Source organism: Orussus abietinus, unplaced genomic scaffold (assembly GCF_000612105.2).
Source record: "Orussus abietinus isolate OABI.00-Male unplaced genomic scaffold, Oabi_2.0 scaffold6, whole genome shotgun sequence".
Taxonomy (NCBI): Eukaryota; Metazoa; Arthropoda; class Insecta; order Hymenoptera; family Orussidae; genus Orussus; species Orussus abietinus.
In genome coordinates, this window is record NW_019396002.1 from 335265 (window position 1) to 353539 (window position 18275).

Here is an 18275-nt window from a genome sequence, read left to right on the forward strand (position 1 = left end):
GTTTTGTTTGTTATATTTTCTATACACTCTTCAGCATTCAGAATCCTTAAGGCAATAATACTGACTGAAAAACTACTTAAACATCTTTTCGGTACATATTTGTATATCTCATGTATGTCTCGTCATACAAGTAAGTATATTAACTAGTTAAATTATAAAGATATCAGGTTATCGATACATTGCATATTCCTAGAGGTATAAATATTTACAGTCATTTCATTATTTTTCTATCCTCACTTCATATTAAATTCAAGAAAAGCGAAGTTGGCAAGTCGTGTTAAAAACTAAGAATCGTTAATGCGGGTGAATACTATGCACGAGTACTTAGATTGCATTTCCTGTTTATAAATCATTTTTTCCAAAGACGCTTTTGATAGCGCAAAATGTTAGAAATTTAGTGTTTCCCATAAAATTTACGGTTTAACAGATACAGTAATAAGTTAACGTTAATCTTCGCTTTTCCGAACATATCCATTATTGGCGAGCCTTCAAACTGCATCTCAAGTAAGTTCTGGATATCGACATCCAACTTTTCCATTTCAACACCCATGAATTTTCCTCTTATAATAAAGATACCGTTATGCTCTGTAGGGCTTATTTCAAAACTGACATTCTTGAATTGCGACTGAGGAAGTCCATCGATTTCTAATAATATTCCCTTCTCATGCAGTTTTGCAGCTGAATATTTCAGCGTCATTTTTGATTTCAATTTTCCGTGACTATTTTTCTGCGTCATTTTAATTGCATGAAGAGAACTGTTTGAAAAAGAACGTTAGAATTGAAATACAACGAAATAATAAGGGCAATTTATTCATACGTACCCTTTCCCAGCATGTAGATTTTCAAGACATCGTTGGATGTATTTATTATAAAATTGCACCTGTTCTTGATAGTATTTGACCTTTTCCTCTAGACGTTGCTTGGTCGCTCGCAATGCCTGTAGTTCTTTATTTCGAACTATTCGATATTTTCCTTTGTTACACAGATCTCTGGCTACAGCCGTTATGATATTCTGATACCCATCGTCTTGTGATACCCAACCTCCTGCTTCTAATTTCTTTAAATATGCACGCAGCTGCAGTTTGCAGTCATTTAACGAAGAACTACAATAAATGAAACGAAGGGTCAAATATCATTAAATTCATTCCGCTGAAAAGAATTATTGTTGGAATACCTTTTGTGTATCAGGTTTAAGGCAGTCGTCATTGAAGAGTATTTCACGTCGTATAATTTTTCTTGAATTGGAGAAGAAGTAGCTTCTAAAGCGGTTACTAGCGTGTCACCCTTTAAAAATTGAAGAACCGATACCAATAACTCTTTAGTCTTTATAAAGAGTTTATACAAATTTGTATCATCATTTTCTGGTACTTCGAATTTATTGGTGAGAATTAAACACACTTCAGTTTTTCCCAAGCGAACAGCGTTAGATTCGCATATTCCATCATCTAATTATTTACAGTGAAAAGGATAGTATTAGTTACACAAGATATTGATTTGTTGCAGGATATTGAAAGTATAATGCAAATTACTTATTCCCATTAACGAAGCTACTGTTGGAGCACATTGCAGATCCTCTAATAGTTCGTGTAATGGATCTAATGGATCAGTTGCTATTCTATCTTGATATTCCAGCAATAGGGAATGAGTATCACAAATTTCCTATAAAAAAAATCAGTTAAAAGTGCAACAATAGTCTAATTTTCTGATAGAGATTACTCACTTGTAATGAAATATAAATTTCTGGTTTGTGTATTAGGGTTGCTTCGGTATATTCGTGCATACTAAAGTGATCATCCAAATCCTCTATTTGGCAACAATAACGGAAGAATTTCTTAAATTTTTCATGACATTCGATGATGAAAGGATTTAAGCATACTAAATGTGTAGCTTCTTCGCCAAACTATAATTGAAAGAACAATGATCATTTTTCAAAATATTTTAACAAAGTAGAATGCCTTTATGCACTTACGCCTTTTTTTGATGCTGCAAATTGCAGGATTTTCGCAATGCTCGCCAGATTTCTTCTTTGATCGTTTGATAGTGATTTGTCGATTGGTAATGTTATAATATCAAATGCATCAGGAGCAACAATAGCTGCATTAATGAAGTGATAGTAAATCAAATTGCCGACAACTTTTAATATATCCTTTTCAGGAGCATTTGGAAATTTTTCAGTTAATGTGTCATTTAAGACCTTTGCCATGTATAGCATACCATACGGTATCAAATCTCGAGATTCTGATATTCTTGATAAAAAGATCAGTACTGTGCGTTGAAGTAATTGTATGCCGTTACGCAATCTCTTTCGCACTTGTTCATAATTTAAAGCTTGCTGTTGATTTACAGTGTATGGAAGGTCCCTATTTTTACAAATAAATTATGTGTAGAGGATTGAAATAATTATACAAGTAGAATATATATAGTTGAATCAACATATATACAGAGATGTATAAAACAGTACTTACAGTGTTTCTCCTGTTTCCATTTCTAGTTGGTTCCTCCAACATTTATATATATCCACAGGATTAGTTTCAATGTTGATACTTTTATCAGCCAAAACCTGTTCAATTATAGGTCCGACAATTTGTCGTAATGCCTTTTGGCCATTTAATTGTCTTGCATAATTTACGACCATTTTTAAAACAAGAGGGTTTCCTGTTACGACTTCTGATGGTTTTTGGAATTTACACCTGAAACACAATGCATATGTATTGTACCATAATTTTTCACTTTAGATTTAACAGGGGATTTAATGATGTTCATACCTGATCTCTTCTTGTAAGGCACTTTTGAATAATTTCAATAATAAATACTCTTCTCTCATATTTGACCCGAAATTAAATAAAGTTAGAATAACGTCTTGCAGAAACTTATTCGTTTTACTTTGTGGCAAGAGAAACAACAATTTCGACAAGTACTTTGGATTAGTTTGCAATGTGTAAAACAGATGTTGATAACCTTCAAGCATTTTTCGTCCTTCTTTGGTTAACGATTTCAACCCTTTATGAACCGAGCTGTCTACCACAGAATTTTTCCTTGCTCTGGTTGTGCTTTTATCTTTTGCCAGTGACTCTAAATTTTTACCATGTACTACTACATCCTACATAATAAGACTGTTATTAATAACAAATACTAAATTTACATTAACTTGTTACCTTGAGTGAATTATAATACAAGTTTTAACTTTTGTATATTGTTAAACAGAATAAATTGGTGCTGTGTATTACCTGTAGAGTAATTCTGTTCTGAATGAGGAGACCAATTTTTATATCCATATTGTCTAATTGTTGTGAAAGATTTTGATTATGTCTGATTGTTTGAACTACTTCACTTTTAAGTTGCTGAAAAGGATATCATTCATTTGTGTGACTCAATAATTGCAGTAACCAATAACTTGCAATTAGATACACGTATTGTACATCCTACACATACTTACTTGCAGCTGAAGATCTTTGTCATAGTCTTCGGCATTAAAATTTAATATTGCTGAAAAATGTCTAACCACTGAGAATGGAGGTTTATCTAATCGTAAGAGGGAATGGAAAGCTTTTCTTGCTACTCTTCCGCGCCATAATGCCTGTATTTTTACAATTGCTTCTTCCTAAATTTTAAGCAATGCATGATCATATGCATCATAGTTGTTTTTTAGTATTTATATTAATTTGTATACAAATATTTTACGTACGTGTTCCTTGTATCTGTCAACACTATGGTGAAATTTGGTTTTATCTTCGATAAAATCATTTTCTGTCAGACTATTTATTTTCCGTCGCTCGGCGAGCATATTTACATATAATCTCCGTTGAACAATTGATCGCCACCACGTTTGAATTTGTACAATTTTGTCAATGTTATCATGAAAATGTGAGAATCTGTCTGAAATTTGTTTGCGAAGAAGATACCCTCGAATGCGTGCTTGAAACGATATGATTGTTTTTTCGTCGATTTTCTTTGGACCCATTTGCAATTCTTCACTAGTTGCATTTTTTATAACTTCCTATTATACAAGTGATATATAGGCAACTGTTATAAGTATAAAAATATATTGCATGTCGATTTCTTTACCGTAATGTCTTCTTTGGTAATATAGTAGGTGTCCGAAACGTATTTTGGCTTATCCCATGTATAACTGTAATTCTTGAGATCAAGATATGCTTCATTGCCTTCCGAGGTGACATAACGGAAAATAGGGCAGCAATATTTGTTTTCCTAAAATTGAAACAGGATTGTCCAGTTATAGGTAAAAAAACATTAAAATCGTAATGTTAATAATACCTTTAGAGATTTTAAAGATTTTAATGCTTCAAAACATTTCTCATTATGTTTCTTAGATATCTCAAAGCCATTTGCTTGCAAGCAATCTATGATGAACAATAAGTCGTTTCGTTGAAGTCCAAAGTTAATGTGTGTCAAGAAGGTGCAAGCTGCAAAGGATATTGAAAAGTTGCATGTAATACTAGAATAATTATAGTGTTAATATTATTATATGAATGGTGCAAACTAACCAGCCTGTACTTCGGTAGACTCATGAGCTACTGTTTGTGTTACACCCTCAACATCTTCTAGCCAGAGTTCTGATCCGTCTGAATGATTTTCGGTAAGACAATTTTTAAATAGTTTCAAATAGAGTGATGCATCTACTGATGATATAGGATCACACAACTTCAAAGATGGATCTTTCAATATTTCCACGATATTTAACCGATTATTCTCCATAACAGCCAAATTTAATTTTCGCAGTGCCTGTATAACTGTTAGAACATAAAACGCATAAGAAACTACGTAAATAACAATTTTAGATAAAGGAAAAATTAAAGTCTGCCTGAATCGTTACTAAGTAATCTACATGTGAAAATACGTCGTGCGAAAATAGTGAACTCTCATTGGTTGCTTTTAATGCTCAATAATTTAAAAACTATTAGTCATACATTTTGCCATACGACTTTTTGTATGGTTTTCTAAAAAATATATACAGGATGTAACAGGAATGGTGGTCATTGTTCATACACTGCTATCCTTGTTGAAAAAGGAGTCGAAATGTCCTGTATTATTTTTTCCTACGGTGTACACTTCTTCTGTAATAGCTAATTGAAGCACAGCCAATCAATCGCGTTTCGTTGGGGAAATATCTGATATCTGTTGGAAAAATAGCACAGGACTTTTCAACTTCTTTTTCAACAAGGATAACGTTGTATAAACCGTGACCACCATTTCTGTTACGCTTTGTATATTCCGCAATTACTTTAATACATTAAATGTATTTTAATTTTACCTCCATCATTATCTTGGCATTCTTGATTGACGATATCAATAGTTTCTTGAATATCAATGTACGTTAATAAAGGACATTCATTGCCGAGAGATTGCTTCTCACGACGAACGGCAGTTAATGCTCTACAATACTTCATTTTATTTTCTTCTTCTAAATTCTGAAAGAATAGCAAAGGATATTTAGTTGTAATTATAAAAATTGACTAAAAAAATTGTAAACTTACAGTAACGTGGGTTTCAGGATTTATTAGGGCTTGATAAACCAATTCAGGATTTCCTGTGTCCACAGCTTTTGTTATTGCGGCAATTGTGGACAATACACGAATACTAACAGATATATCACTGTATGAGATGTCTTTCTAAGAAAACGAATAAAAGTTAACGTTCGTATATAATTTTTTATCATAAATGTCACTGAATAAAAATTGCACCATCACATTAATGCAGATAATTTTATACCTGAGATTCCATGCGATCAATTTTCATTTCTTCATAATACAGAGGAATTGCGAATTCGTCGAAGTGATCATTCAAAACAAGGTCCGTACTTGATACAGCTTTATAAAAGTCATTCAGGTTTTCATTTTGCAATACTGAATTTATAAGTTTCATATCCTTTTCGCCTATGCATTTAAAATGAAACGGATGAAAATTGGAGATACTACATTAAAAGAAAGTTAAGCAATTATTAAAAACAAATGTTTTTAAAAAGTACAAACGTTTTTGCGACATGCTGCCAGCTTTATTACCACTGTCAATTGCATTTTGTAATAATTTTTGGCAGTACTGATTATTCTTCGAAGAGTTATTTTCCCTTTCAATATTTTCAATCAAGGGTATTAGTTCTTGCTTGTAGAATTCTGCATTATCATATTCAATTCGCTGTAAAATGCGATATTAGGTTTGCTTTTAAAGAAGTAGGAACACAAAATTGGACTTAAAAACGATCAAGGTTTGCAAGCAGTGTACATTTTGATTATAACATTGGTGACTGTTACTTACTTCAAGTTGAAGTGGACGTAAACGTAATGAATTTATTAACTCGTTTGTTCCCAGTTTTACTGATCTACAAACCGCTTCCCATGATTGTAGAACTGTAAAAATATATAAATTCTGATAGTTATATTATTAATGAAATTGCAGGAATAATAGAAGTTAAAAAGTATTCTTCTCTTTTCATTTAATATGTAAATCTGCAATATTGTACCATTTATATTGTTGATGTGACCCTGGATCTCTGCTTGTGTTAACAATTCATCATAAGCATCTGGCACATAGCTCTCATTGAGGGACTGTAAGAAAAATATCATCGTAAAAGTTTGACTCGGATATAATTTATTTAAAAGTGTATGTTACATACTTTATTAAGAGTGGCTTGTACTTTGACATCCTTTGCATGTGTCAAAGCATCGCAATAGTATTGAAGATATGGGCTGTAAACGTTTTCTAATTGTGCTGCAGGATTTAGAAGTGCTACTAAAACTGCATTGGAATCCTTAAAACAAAAATATACATTAGCATTTGTTTAATTAGACATAATGTAATACATTACTGTATTACTGAAAAGTGTAACTGTTAAAGAGCATTTTATTATATACACGATAATTAGTGTATTAATTGATGAATTTGAGGTACCGTGTCTGTCAGCGTTTGATTTATAGCAATTACAGCAGCATGCAAAGCTGCAGTGTCTCCTGCCATATTATTTGTTAGAAGACCTCCAATCTTTTGAAACGCTGGCATCTGGATACCATACTTTCTTAATTCCTTGCTAACAGTGTTGATTTCTTCATCTATAGGAGGGATAATAAGAAGCCGTAGAAATAGAATTATAGAGTAATAAATCTTAACACATACCTGTAAAATTAACTTTTCCATACAAGTCCTGGATTTGTGGTGCCTTCCCTTGTTTAAATAAATGAGTACTTAAAGCATGAATGCAATAAATAACCCGGGGCATGTTCTTTTTGTCATAAATATCAGTGGTTTCAGGCTGGAATGTCTGTAAATGACAACATTAAAGAATATGGGTAAGGTTTATAAATTTTCCAGACTGGTATACCCGTACGACTAAAAATGAATATTACCTGCAATCATAAATTATACAGCATATTCTATTTATGTTGGTTAATGGTACCTACCAGTGGCAATTTCATATTTTTCAGACATTTCAAAAAATGATTTATATTATCAGTGTGACGAAATTGTAAACCAGCAGCTTTGTATCTTTTCTGTTCAGCATCATAAATCTTATTCAAAGGTAAAATACTGGGTTCCATAAAATGGCCTAGTTTTGCTAAGTATACACCATTACGTAAATTTTCTTCCAGTTCGGTTGTTGGAGGTAATTCTTCTCTTAAGCAAGCTTCCAACCATCTGAAAATATTTAAATATTTTAAGATTACGTTCTGTAATGTTTTCATGTAGATAGTTTCAGGTGTTTACTTTTTAGCTTCTTCTAAATGACATAAGTACTCATAAGCAAGTGTCTTTTGACGTTGTTCATCCATTTCTTCTGCTGATATTCGTGTCTCATTTTCTGAAAGGATTGAATATTATTTTTAATATTATTCTTAAAGAAATGAACTGAATTATCTATCATGTCGTAAATATGAATCTATAATTGCTTAAGTTAATGTCACTAAGTTATGAAACCATCTTACATTTGTTTTCAACAAAAAAAGTAGTATGAAGAAAACTTCTTTTCGTTAATATTGTTTGATTATTGATTAGAATTCTCAATTATTATAAACAATGTCTGTTTACTGTGGTGCCATGAATTTGGATGACATTAAATGTGAAGGACATCAAAGATGTATAGATGTCAAGAATATTAAATTTACTCTATCATAATAATTAATTTAACTAACCCTTTTCGCAGTTTCTTAGTACACTGTCGATATCCCTCATTTCGTGGTTCTTAAGTGATAACGGTATCCTGAATTGTAAAATATCAACACATTGCCTTCCTGTACGTTACATATCGCACGTATCGTATAACCGGCTTAAATTCAAACTTTGTACAAGATATTAGGAGGGGAGACTGTTAACAGGTGTTTCAGAATGAAAGGATTTCATTGGCTTAGGGTATAAATGATTACTGGATGTGTTCAAAAATACTTGGTGAGCATTGAACCTCTGAGTACATTTACACATGCTATCTTGCATTGGTTTAGAGCTTGTGTTCACGATACTAAAACCAGAGATTAATTGGGAGATAGCTGACGGGCAGAATTGCGCGATTGTATTGTGCTGCCCCCGGTGGAGGATGTGGACAGCTAACGCACGTGCCACCTGATACCCCCCAATGGCAGCCCAATTCAGGGATCCTCCTCATCTCTGCTCTCAACTCATCTCTGTGATAACAAACATCGTTTAACATCTCTTACCAACAAGTCCAGCAAGATCTGCGGCGATGAACTACCCATCATGACTTGTTAAAAAAATGAATCCTGTTGTGATCCACATAAACCTGGAAAGGAGTATGTACAAAAGAACAGGCAAAACAGAACATTTAAAAAAATCCAGGAAGTCTGAGATTAGACAGTGAATAAGTTACTAAAAGTTAAGAATATTAACGGTAGATCGATCTCGTTAAATTGACTGAACTGCTATTTTTTATATCACTAAGTAGGAAAAAATTCATTTAAATGTAGAATCGACATGATCGCTCGAGAACGCTGGGAGCCATGAACAGATAAACAGTGAATGAAGTATAATATGTGAACTGATAAGTGAAGATAATCTAATGAAATTAAATATTTCTGTCTCTATGGACTCTGTAGTGAAAGATTGTGGAACAGGTTCACAGCAGCATTAGCAGATGGCGCCACTGTTCATTCATTGATAAAGTTGGTTTACCCCCTCCCTCATTCCTTTTATTTAAATTAACGTTTACCTAAATCAACACGTCAAGAACAATCTACTTTCGGTATTATGTTGATTTACAACTTTAATCATGTTGCTATTTACGTAATTATTGTATTAAAACAAAACATGAATGTGCTCTTCCCTTTTTTGGTTTTACCTCTTACAAGTAATCCTCTATTGCAATAATTAGTGTCATTGCTATTTTCTTAATTATGTAATTTTCCTGTAACATAGAAACACTGCGTGAATATTGGTGGAGCGCTAACTGTATACATCGTAAATTTTAAATAAATTAGTTACTGTATTTTGTTCAAAAAATGATTGGTACAATTTAATATTAATTTAAACAAGAACTGGAGAAAATCTCTTTCTTTACAAATATAGTTTACAAGATTGATAGAATTCAATTTCATGCTGTGAAGACTCCACTTACACATACCTATTAAACATGAATTAAAAATATTAGAAATGCATTAAAACCTTTATTTTTGAGGTTAACGATGATAAACAACCTAGACAATTTTAGATAAAATTTATTCTCGACCTTCCCAAAAAAATACGTTTCGTGCAGCTCGTTTTTTATATATAGTGTTACAAAAATAAGGATCTATCCTCGCTTTAATCCGTTAACCGGGTCATTAACTTTTGTACAACTCGTTTCACAATGATAAATTTTGTCATGCCCGGTTAACAGGTCGTGCAGTCTTCTGCGCCTATCACCTGTTTTTTATACCTTCACTCGTATCACTAGCATCCACGATGTTCCATTTGTATACGTCAATGTTCCGATTGCAAGCCCTTCAAGATGTTCAGCTTTCGATTTTTCCCACATCTTTCGTCACTTCCGCATCGGAGCCAAAACACTTTAGTTAGTTGAATTGACGAGAGTGCGCCGATGCCGACCCGAAGAGAGAAAGACTCGGCTTTAGAAGAGGAGGATCGGTCAGATAAGCGATTGACCCTCGTTCCCTCAATGACCTGCACAGTGCGTAATGTTCAGTTTATTGGCGTGCCCACCAGTCAAGTACGACGTACACCCGACATAATTTGGCAGCATACTTCTCCGCTACAAAATCCCGTGCCGCACGATTCGCACGTGCATTAATTAACGATTATTCCATCACGGACAATTAGCTCGCAAACAATGAGAGCGACGATAATATTCCTTGTTTTCTCGCTTGTCCTCGTGTGCGGCTCGGACTCAGTTGCTGACGGTAAGTCGATATCTATTACATTTTAATATCGTCTGCCGTTTTATAAGCTATTGTGGTTCCTCCCGCTATCGCGCGCACATCTTTCACGTGCATTGATAAGTGACTCACCTTCCGGAGGGTGAATTACCGAGGCGATTAAAATACTACTCATGTTATTCATCTCGCTGGTTTACGTTGTGGAATCGGTCGTCGATAACGTATAGTCACGCGGAACAAAGGTTTCCTTGTATTTAGGATAGGAAACGAATTAGTGAATAGAATAATAGGAAAGTGTATAGAAAATGAGTTTTCACGAAAATCATCCATGAATTTAGGCGAATGGTATATATTTATATAAGAGGTGGCTTTACATACCGAAATGAAAGTGTAGAGAAAATGAGTTTTCATAATAATAATAATCTTGCATGAATTTAGGCGAATGATATATATATTTATATGAGGTGGCTTTACATACCGAAATGAAAGTGTAGAGAAAATGAGTTTTCATAATAATGAATTTAGGCGAATGATATATATTTATATAAGAGATGGTTTTACATACCGAAATGAAAGTGTACAGAAAATGAGTTTTTATAATAATAATCTTGCATGAAGTTAGGCGAATTATATATATATATATATTTATATGAGGTGGCTTTACATGCCGAAATGAAAGTGCATAGAAAATGAGTTTTCACAATAATCTTCCATGAATTCAGGCGAATGATATGTATTAATATAAGAGGTGGCTTTACGTACCGAAATGAGAGGATACAGAAAATGAGTTTTCACAAAAATCTTCTATAAATTTAGGCGAATAATATATAATTATATAATAGGTGGCTTCATATACCCAAAGGCAAAGGGCGTTTCCGTTGAAAACAGCGCTTTGTCTTTTAACATAGATGTACCTACATGCCTGCAATTGGTGATTTATGGAGGGCAAGGTTCGGATTTTCTCTCTCTTGTCTCAAGAGAAAGGAAATTCTCTAATTCGACCCTACTTAACAAAACAGAGCCGAATAATCAAGTGACTTCGGCACTGCGGACAATAAAGTGATTAACTAAAATATTGCTCCTGTTCTCTTGTTTCTTTGTCCGTGTCTCAAACTTCATTAAGCCGCTTTCCCAAGTTTTCAATGGTTGGCTGTGCAGACAGCCAAGATGAGGTAAACTTGAATTATTCAATTGATTAATCGATTTTCTGAATGCTCGGAGCTGTTTTGCGGGTATCTAATTCACCCAGACACTTGTCGCCGTGTGCCAATCTACAATGCAAATATACGTGTCGGCGCAGTTGCGGAATAATGAGAAATGCTAGAAATTGATATGTTTTTAATAAATGTTACATTTTTTAATGGTATCATTGTTTCATTGATCTGCAGGCGTGGTACACGCGATCGATTTAAATTTTGGATCTTTGTACACACGTACAATACAGATGATTTTCAGATAAAAATGTGGCGTCCAAATTGGCCGAGGGTGAGCAACGCCTTGGAGATCAAATATTAGCGATTTTGAAGCACTATCAGCAGGAGGACCCCATTGGACTTCCAGGGGCCCCGATACCAGACCCGATGCCAGTTCCGGATATGAAACATTCCTTTTCCATGTACACGATGAACTTCAGAAACACCAGCGTGTACGGCCTCTCCAAATTTCGAATTGAACATATACGATCAGAGTTAGCTTTGATGCAGGTATGATTTCAGGAACCGTGTGCCACTATTTAAGAACTGCAATTCCTAAAAAATTCCAAGACAATTAAAAGATATAATGAAATGTAGATGATTTAATTTTTCACTAGAAAATTTTATTATTTTCAGGTATCAGTGGCTCTGAACATCGAAACTCTGGATGTTCGTGGGTTGTATACCTTGGCATCTTGGTTGACTAGTTCTGCAGGTGATTTTACGGTCAAATTGAGTGGTGTTGTCGTCCAAGGTGTGGCTAGGCTGGAAGTGAGCACCGAGGGAAAATTGCGAGCCCAAGACATCGACATGGACCTGACCTTCGACAATATCGATTTGGACTTCAAGAATCTGGGATTTCTGGGAGCCGTATTCCAGGGCGTGATCAACTCCGTGGGCAGCTTTATCTTCGACAGCATCAAACCGTTCATCCTGAAAGAGGTCAACACCAACGTTAGGTAGAGGTCCCGATTACTAGTTGGAACTTACGGATCGCGATGCAGGGTGGGGAACAATGTTTAATCGTAAAGTTCAGCTAAGATCCCGCTACGGTAATTAAATACTCCGCAGAACTTGAAGTATGGGGTTTTATAGGCGCGCGAAGCTAGGCAGCGAAGTCATGAATCATTTTCAAGAAGGAGCACTTAAGGCTTCGCTGAACCTTCCTGGCGATTTCATTATTTCATATTAACGTTAAAGTTCTGCGTTGATACCTTGGATATCAATTAATCCGTCGCGGAATGCAGATGTCTCTGAAATCCTAGGTGAATCTTTGATTTCACCCATAGGGAAAAAGCCCTTTTTTATTTATGAATTTGATATTTCAGGGGAGAAGTGAACAAGCAGATCTCCCAGGTGCCGCAATACTTCCCGAATTCGATTTCGCCCTTTGACATGGCGGTTGCCGAAGCACGCAAGCAAGTTTCGGAAATGGGTTACGACCCTTACAGGATTAATGACTTTACCCACAGTGTTGGTATTTTCACGGTCACGTCGTCTCACACTTGGATCACCGGCTTGGCAACCTTCTATCGTATGGGTAACATAACGCTTACCATGGAAAAGGGAACCGTACGTAAAGAGTATATTTTTAATTACTAGATCCGCTAATTACGAAACCCTAATGTATGAGAATACTTATTTGTATACATATTTAGTGATTGCATACCTTGATGTACCATCCTTTCGACAATATGAAGCACTGAAAAGCAATGCTGCATGTCGAGGGCTTAAAACGATTTATTATAAAAATTTGAAAGTATAGTTTCTCATGCATATGGCTAGTCGTACGATTTGTGGGATAGTTACGTCCACTGTTATGTTTGTGAAAAAAAAAAAACGAAGTACTTGTTTTTATCGGATCCCTTCGGTCGATTGTACGGGTACTTATGAAACTTCTTTGATAACAGGAGATTACAGTCGGGATAGTTCATTTAGGCACAATGGTTCTTGCTAAATGTTGCACAAATGAAGCATGATGAATAATGAATATCGTGGTTGGCATATAGAAAATGAATATCGTATATGGAACTCTTGCTTTAACGGCTTAAAACGATTTATTATAACAATTTGGAAGTATAGTTTCTCATGCATATGGCTAGTCGTAGGATTTGTGGGCTAATTATATCCACTGTTATGTTTGTGAAAAAAAAACCACGTACTTGTTCATTTAGGTACAATGGTTCTTGCTAAATGTTGTAAAGATGAATCATGATGAATATCGTGGTTGGCATGTAGGAAATGAATAACGTACCTATATGAACTCTTACTTTAATCGAATCGAACTACTCGAGACGTAAGAAGGAACTTGTCAAATTTATAGCTCTTTTCCTGCAATTCGAAAGGTTTACGCCTGCGTGGACGTAGGTACCCAAGAAATAGAAGGAAGAACGCATTGGGAAGTAAGCTTGACTGGTGGTCTCGTGTCGAGGGCAGGAACCGTATCCTTTACGGTAAAGTACTTTAGGGTACAAGTTACCTTGAGCCAGCCCATGGACACGAGGAAACGTGCCACCCTAGAAGACGTGAATCTCGAATTGGGTAATATCCAAGCCAGAATTCACGGAGCGGGCACGATAGACTACATCCTCGAAGGCAGCATCAACATATTACCGAACCTCTTAAGGTAGGCGAATCCATTTTCTTTTTTTTTCATTAATTTAATACTGTAACTGGTATTCATTTCCTATCGTGTTCGATACTTATCAGGTTGACATGGTTGATAGAATTTGGTTGAAAGTTTGTCTCCAAGTTCAACGGTGAAGCTGATGAACACTCGTGTTGGTTGTTAAGAGCAACTTGTTCTACTTTAAGGCTATTAAAGTGGCAGCGGAATGTCTCATCGTGCTTCCGCGAAGCGGCACACATTTATGATAGTTATTTTCCACCGGGGGCCAGGAATTCAATTCTCTCTTGATGAGAGTTCCACATATTGTATCAGCCTTACGTCTCCTAGTAGCGAGGAATTTAAATTCCAGGGGATTCGAATGATGGAAATTTGTCTTTTAAAGTCCTTACGACTCTCGTCGAGAAATCTTATTTCTTGTAGAGAAAAAAGACAATACGCTAATTGGCTAATTCGTCGAGCTATTCGGTACTGCGTGGTTTATTATAGTTACCTCATTAGATATTTCACTTGCACGTCCAAACTCAGAGCGTGGGCAGAATAATTATTGTTTTAACCTTCTAAGCTTGAGTAACGAGCTCGAAGTTGTTGTCAGGAATATATACGATCCTTTTACACGGATTTCAGTTAACTATTAATATCGCACTACTTGTGGGCACACAATTTTACTAAAGTTTTGATAACGGTTCTCCACGAAGTCATATGTATTCTCCTGTTTAAATGGGTTCACGAGGTATTTATGAAGACAAAAATTAAATTATTAAATCTTTAAATGAACCGCAAAATATTTATGAAATACGCCGTTGGAACGCTATACTGTTTTTAAATGCGTTTGTATTTTCAGAGCGGTTGTACAGTTTGTAGATAGTTTATTGTAACTACTTCATGTAATGTTTTTAAATTAGGCAATCATTTTTTATTATCGGATAACTTTAAGATATGTAAATTACATTTCAAAGTGACTATGTTATAGGCAATGTGATAAATACGGGCATTCTGGAGGATTTTGCATCACATTTCCAGTAACAATTACATGGAAAATCACGCTAATTTTCAGTTATTTTTTTCAGTTTTCGAATTTTTACGAATTTTTTTTAGCGCAGATAGGCAGTTTTAGTCTTTCAATTCGATCAATTTATTTTTCATTGTAATTAGATAAGTAACAATTAGCGGGTATATATGTCATATTTCTTTTTATGCCGCCGAGCTCGTATATATTTTCGACGACGTATTCTCCATAAAAAAAAATTAAGCAAAAAGTCTTAGTTATTAAATTCATGGTTTGTAGATGGTGCAGTAAAGAACGCATTTTTTCGCGGATCGCAAAAAGATCAGAACGACACTTTCTGCATCCGAAGCTCGTATAACTCAAGTCATTGTTGGATTATATTTTTGTTAAGATTTATTTCGATGCAGAATTAATGGCGAAGTTTAATTTTCTATTCCGTTTGTTTATTGATCGCCCTCGGATTTCAGTATGTGGCATTTCCGGGTCCACGTTCTTGCATTTATTGCAAATGAATCAAGACGCACATATGTTTAATATTTCATGTGTTTTCATAAGGAGAAATTATGATGGATTTTTTGTAGAGGCCAGATCATGCAGGCCATCAGGGGTCCTCTCAAGAGGAGAATACAGGATGAGTTGGACAAGGTGGACGTGGAGAAATTAATTCACGAAAAAATTCCGGAGATAGAGGAGCAGGCCAGACTCCTCCAGAGTGCTCCTCTTGCCGATGATATTCTCTTGGAGGAAACCAAGCTAGTACCGGCGCAAGAGGACCTGGGACCATTTTCCGAGAGCGAGGAAAACCGCGGGCCTTCGTAAGGACCTTCGAAGATGTTTGCTTTAGCATTTACGACGGAGGAGGAGTTACACGAGTGATAACAAAGGGCTTTGTACAAAATAAATTATGAAACGTTCAATATTTGTCCTCAATAGTATACCTTTATACAATACGATTTTAGAAAACTTTTGATATAAAAGGAACGAAAACTCCTTCGACATTCTGGAAACGTTCGATCCGGCGAAATTAACGTTCCACAAAGGCGTGCCCATATCTTGGCAATAGTGAATCAAATGTATGATCGAAACGTTATCGGTACCTGCGCACGTGGATACGTCGTTCACAGGATATGTCGTCGTATCTAGCGTTATCTGCCGCGGCACGGTATCGATTTTTCTTTCGGGAATAATCTTCGGACGGAGTACCAAAAGGAAAAATATTTTAGCTTTAAATTATTTTCCCGGCATATGGGACGGAGGAACACGAGCGAAACCGGATAGCATTGAATCCGAGCACCATCGTCAACGAACGTATCGTTGTTCGCTGCAAATGGATTTGATATTGTATGACTCTGTGCAGAATATACAGCCCCGGCTTGCGTGAGTCGTGTCTTCCTTCGTCGCAGGACCAACGGAAGGATGCAAATAATATTGCAGTCGAACAGCCTTACACCCTTCGAAGTCGGGAGGAAAGGAGGCGGCGATCCGTCCGCAGAGAAATACCTCGCGGGAATTCCCTGTATTATTTCCAATTTTATTTCCAGCTGAGCTTCAAAACGTCCCCGCTCGAAATTCCCGACTGCGGAAGCTGAAGATATTCAGGAGAGTCCCTCGAAGAGCTCTCCTAAATTTTTCTCCAGCCTCGACTCCGCTCTTCTTTTTTTTTCTTAACACCAGGACGTTCCCTCAACCCCTAACCATGCAAAGTGCGTCTCGACACCCTCGCGTCGGACTGAGTCCATTTTCCTTATCTTCCCTCCACGAGACTCACCCCTTAAGCGAAGAACGTAGTCCGGGTTCCGACGATTTCCCTCCAGGGTCCAGAGGAACCTAGAATCTCTTAAGTACGGCATAACGAGTCCTACATCGCGGCCTGCGGATAACACCAATAAAACACGGTCTCCAGGTCCCGTGATAATGGAAAAGCGCAGACTGTTAAAAAAATTCATACACTTTTAGTACATACGGTTGCAGTAAACTTATAAATTTGATGTCTTAACAATGAATTAGCATACGTTTATTATAAAATTTTAAGTAATTTTACAATTTTATAACACCGTGTCGTAATTTTCTGAAATTGCGGAGAGAAATTATAAATTTGATATTCGATAGTTATTTCGTACGCATTGTTTGCAAATTTTTTAGATGGGTCTTTAATTTCATGATCGTTTACATAAGTTTATTTTGAAACAAATTTAATCGATTTTGCAAAAACAATTTGTTCGGCGTTTAAGGTATGCCTGTCTCTAAAATCATCCTCGAATGTGTCCGGAACATATGTCAAATCTGTTTCTCCGCAGAAAAAACGTTTAATATCAAGTACTGATCAACGCAAATTTATAATATATGTTACACATTTCATTTGAAAATATGTTATAAAAATGATTACACCATGTCTGAATAAAGCTTTCAAGAAATACGGTATAAAATTATATTTTTTTAACAGTGCATATCTATCCGGTAGCCGATAGCCTTCACTGGCGCGACTTCCCGGCCAGTGATTCCACGGCTTTCCCCTTTTTAAGGTCCCGGTTATGCGCAGAAAATTTACAACGTCTTTAGCGTTATCAGCGTCGTAATAATAACGGCGGGCCGGAGGGTCGATGGGCTCGGCAGATGAAGATCCGATGAAGGGGTCGGAGGCACCGATGGCACGGGGAGGGTGCTCCGATTCTGGACTCGATAGTCGCGGTTACTTTTCCACGAGGGGTGCTCCCCACGGCCTTCCCGAACGAGGCCTCTGCACCGATACGAAAAAGTGGCTCACCCTGTAGGTACCGGGGGTCAGGCGGTTTAATTTACTGCTCCCTTTTCTCGGACCCTCGCCAAGGTTTCCCGCCCCTGCCTATTCCACCTGCTGCCGTTATGACGTCCGCCTGCGAAACGACCCTAGGACCAATTTTCTCAGGACGGGCTTAACTACTCTGTTAAAAAAGCTATGATAATTTTATAACACTTTTCTTCGAAGTTTCATTCAGACACGGTGTATTAATTTTATGACATGTTTTCAAATAAAATGTATAACATATATTATGAATTTGGTACATATGTGTAATACATTTATGATAGATGTTATAAATTTGTGTTGATATTAAACGATTTTTCTGTATACAAATTTG

The 18275-nt window shown here is 35.9% G+C and overlaps 2 protein-coding genes across 2 annotated transcripts; one reads left to right on the plus strand and one right to left on the minus strand.

The window, feature by feature from the left end:
- Nucleotides 1-85: 85 nt before the first annotated feature.
- Nucleotides 86-8280, minus strand: LOC105694201 (ras GTPase-activating-like protein IQGAP1). The gene is made up of 26 exons (XM_012414653.2): nt 8142-8280; nt 7717-7810; nt 7413-7647; nt 7129-7273; nt 6907-7064; nt 6632-6766; nt 6479-6563; nt 6274-6365; nt 5991-6153; nt 5731-5894; nt 5496-5630; nt 5273-5429; nt 4506-4751; nt 4276-4424; nt 4066-4209; nt 3686-3997; nt 3437-3601; nt 3228-3341; nt 2766-3100; nt 2466-2690; nt 1970-2360; nt 1721-1900; nt 1530-1659; nt 1175-1445; nt 822-1103; nt 86-755 (listed from the first exon to the last, which is right to left on the minus strand). The coding sequence occupies exons 1-26, from the start codon at nt 8179-8181 to the stop codon at nt 395-397; spliced, it is 4908 nt and encodes a 1635-aa protein (XP_012270076.1). The 5' UTR covers nt 8182-8280; the 3' UTR covers nt 86-394.
- Nucleotides 8281-10076: 1796 nt separating this feature from the next.
- LOC105694290 lies at nt 10077-16076 on the plus strand. Its single transcript, XM_012414809.2, has 6 exons — nt 10077-10355; nt 11787-12034; nt 12161-12483; nt 12853-13096; nt 13870-14150; nt 15741-16076. The coding sequence occupies exons 1-6, from the start codon at nt 10286-10288 to the stop codon at nt 15976-15978; spliced, it is 1404 nt and encodes a 467-aa protein (XP_012270232.1). The 5' UTR covers nt 10077-10285; the 3' UTR covers nt 15979-16076.
- The last annotated feature ends 2199 nt before the right edge of the window (nt 16077-18275 follow it).

Bases quoted from the DNA above. Each gene is read 5' to 3' on its own strand.
- LOC105694290 (XM_012414809.2), top strand. From the start codon at position 10,286: ATGAGAGCGACGATAATATTCCTTGTTTTCTCGCTTGTCCTCGTGTGC. The intron at 12,484-12,852 runs GTAGAGGTCCCG...TTGATATTTCAG, and splicing joins GAGGTCAACACCAACGTTAG to GGGAGAAGTGAACAAGCAGA. The intron at 13,097-13,869 runs GTACGTAAAGAG...GCAATTCGAAAG, and splicing joins TTACCATGGAAAAGGGAACC to GTTTACGCCTGCGTGGACGT.
- LOC105694201 (XM_012414653.2), bottom strand. From the start codon at position 8,181: ATGAGGGATATCGACAGTGTACTAAGAAACTGCGAAAAGG. The intron at 5,895-5,990 runs GTTTGTACTTTT...TTAAATGCATAG, and splicing joins TGGCAGCATGTCGCAAAAAC to GCGAAAAGGATATGAAACTT. The intron at 3,998-4,065 runs GTAAAGAAATCG...CTTGTATAATAG, and splicing joins TTACCAAAGAAGACATTACG to GAAGTTATAAAAAATGCAAC.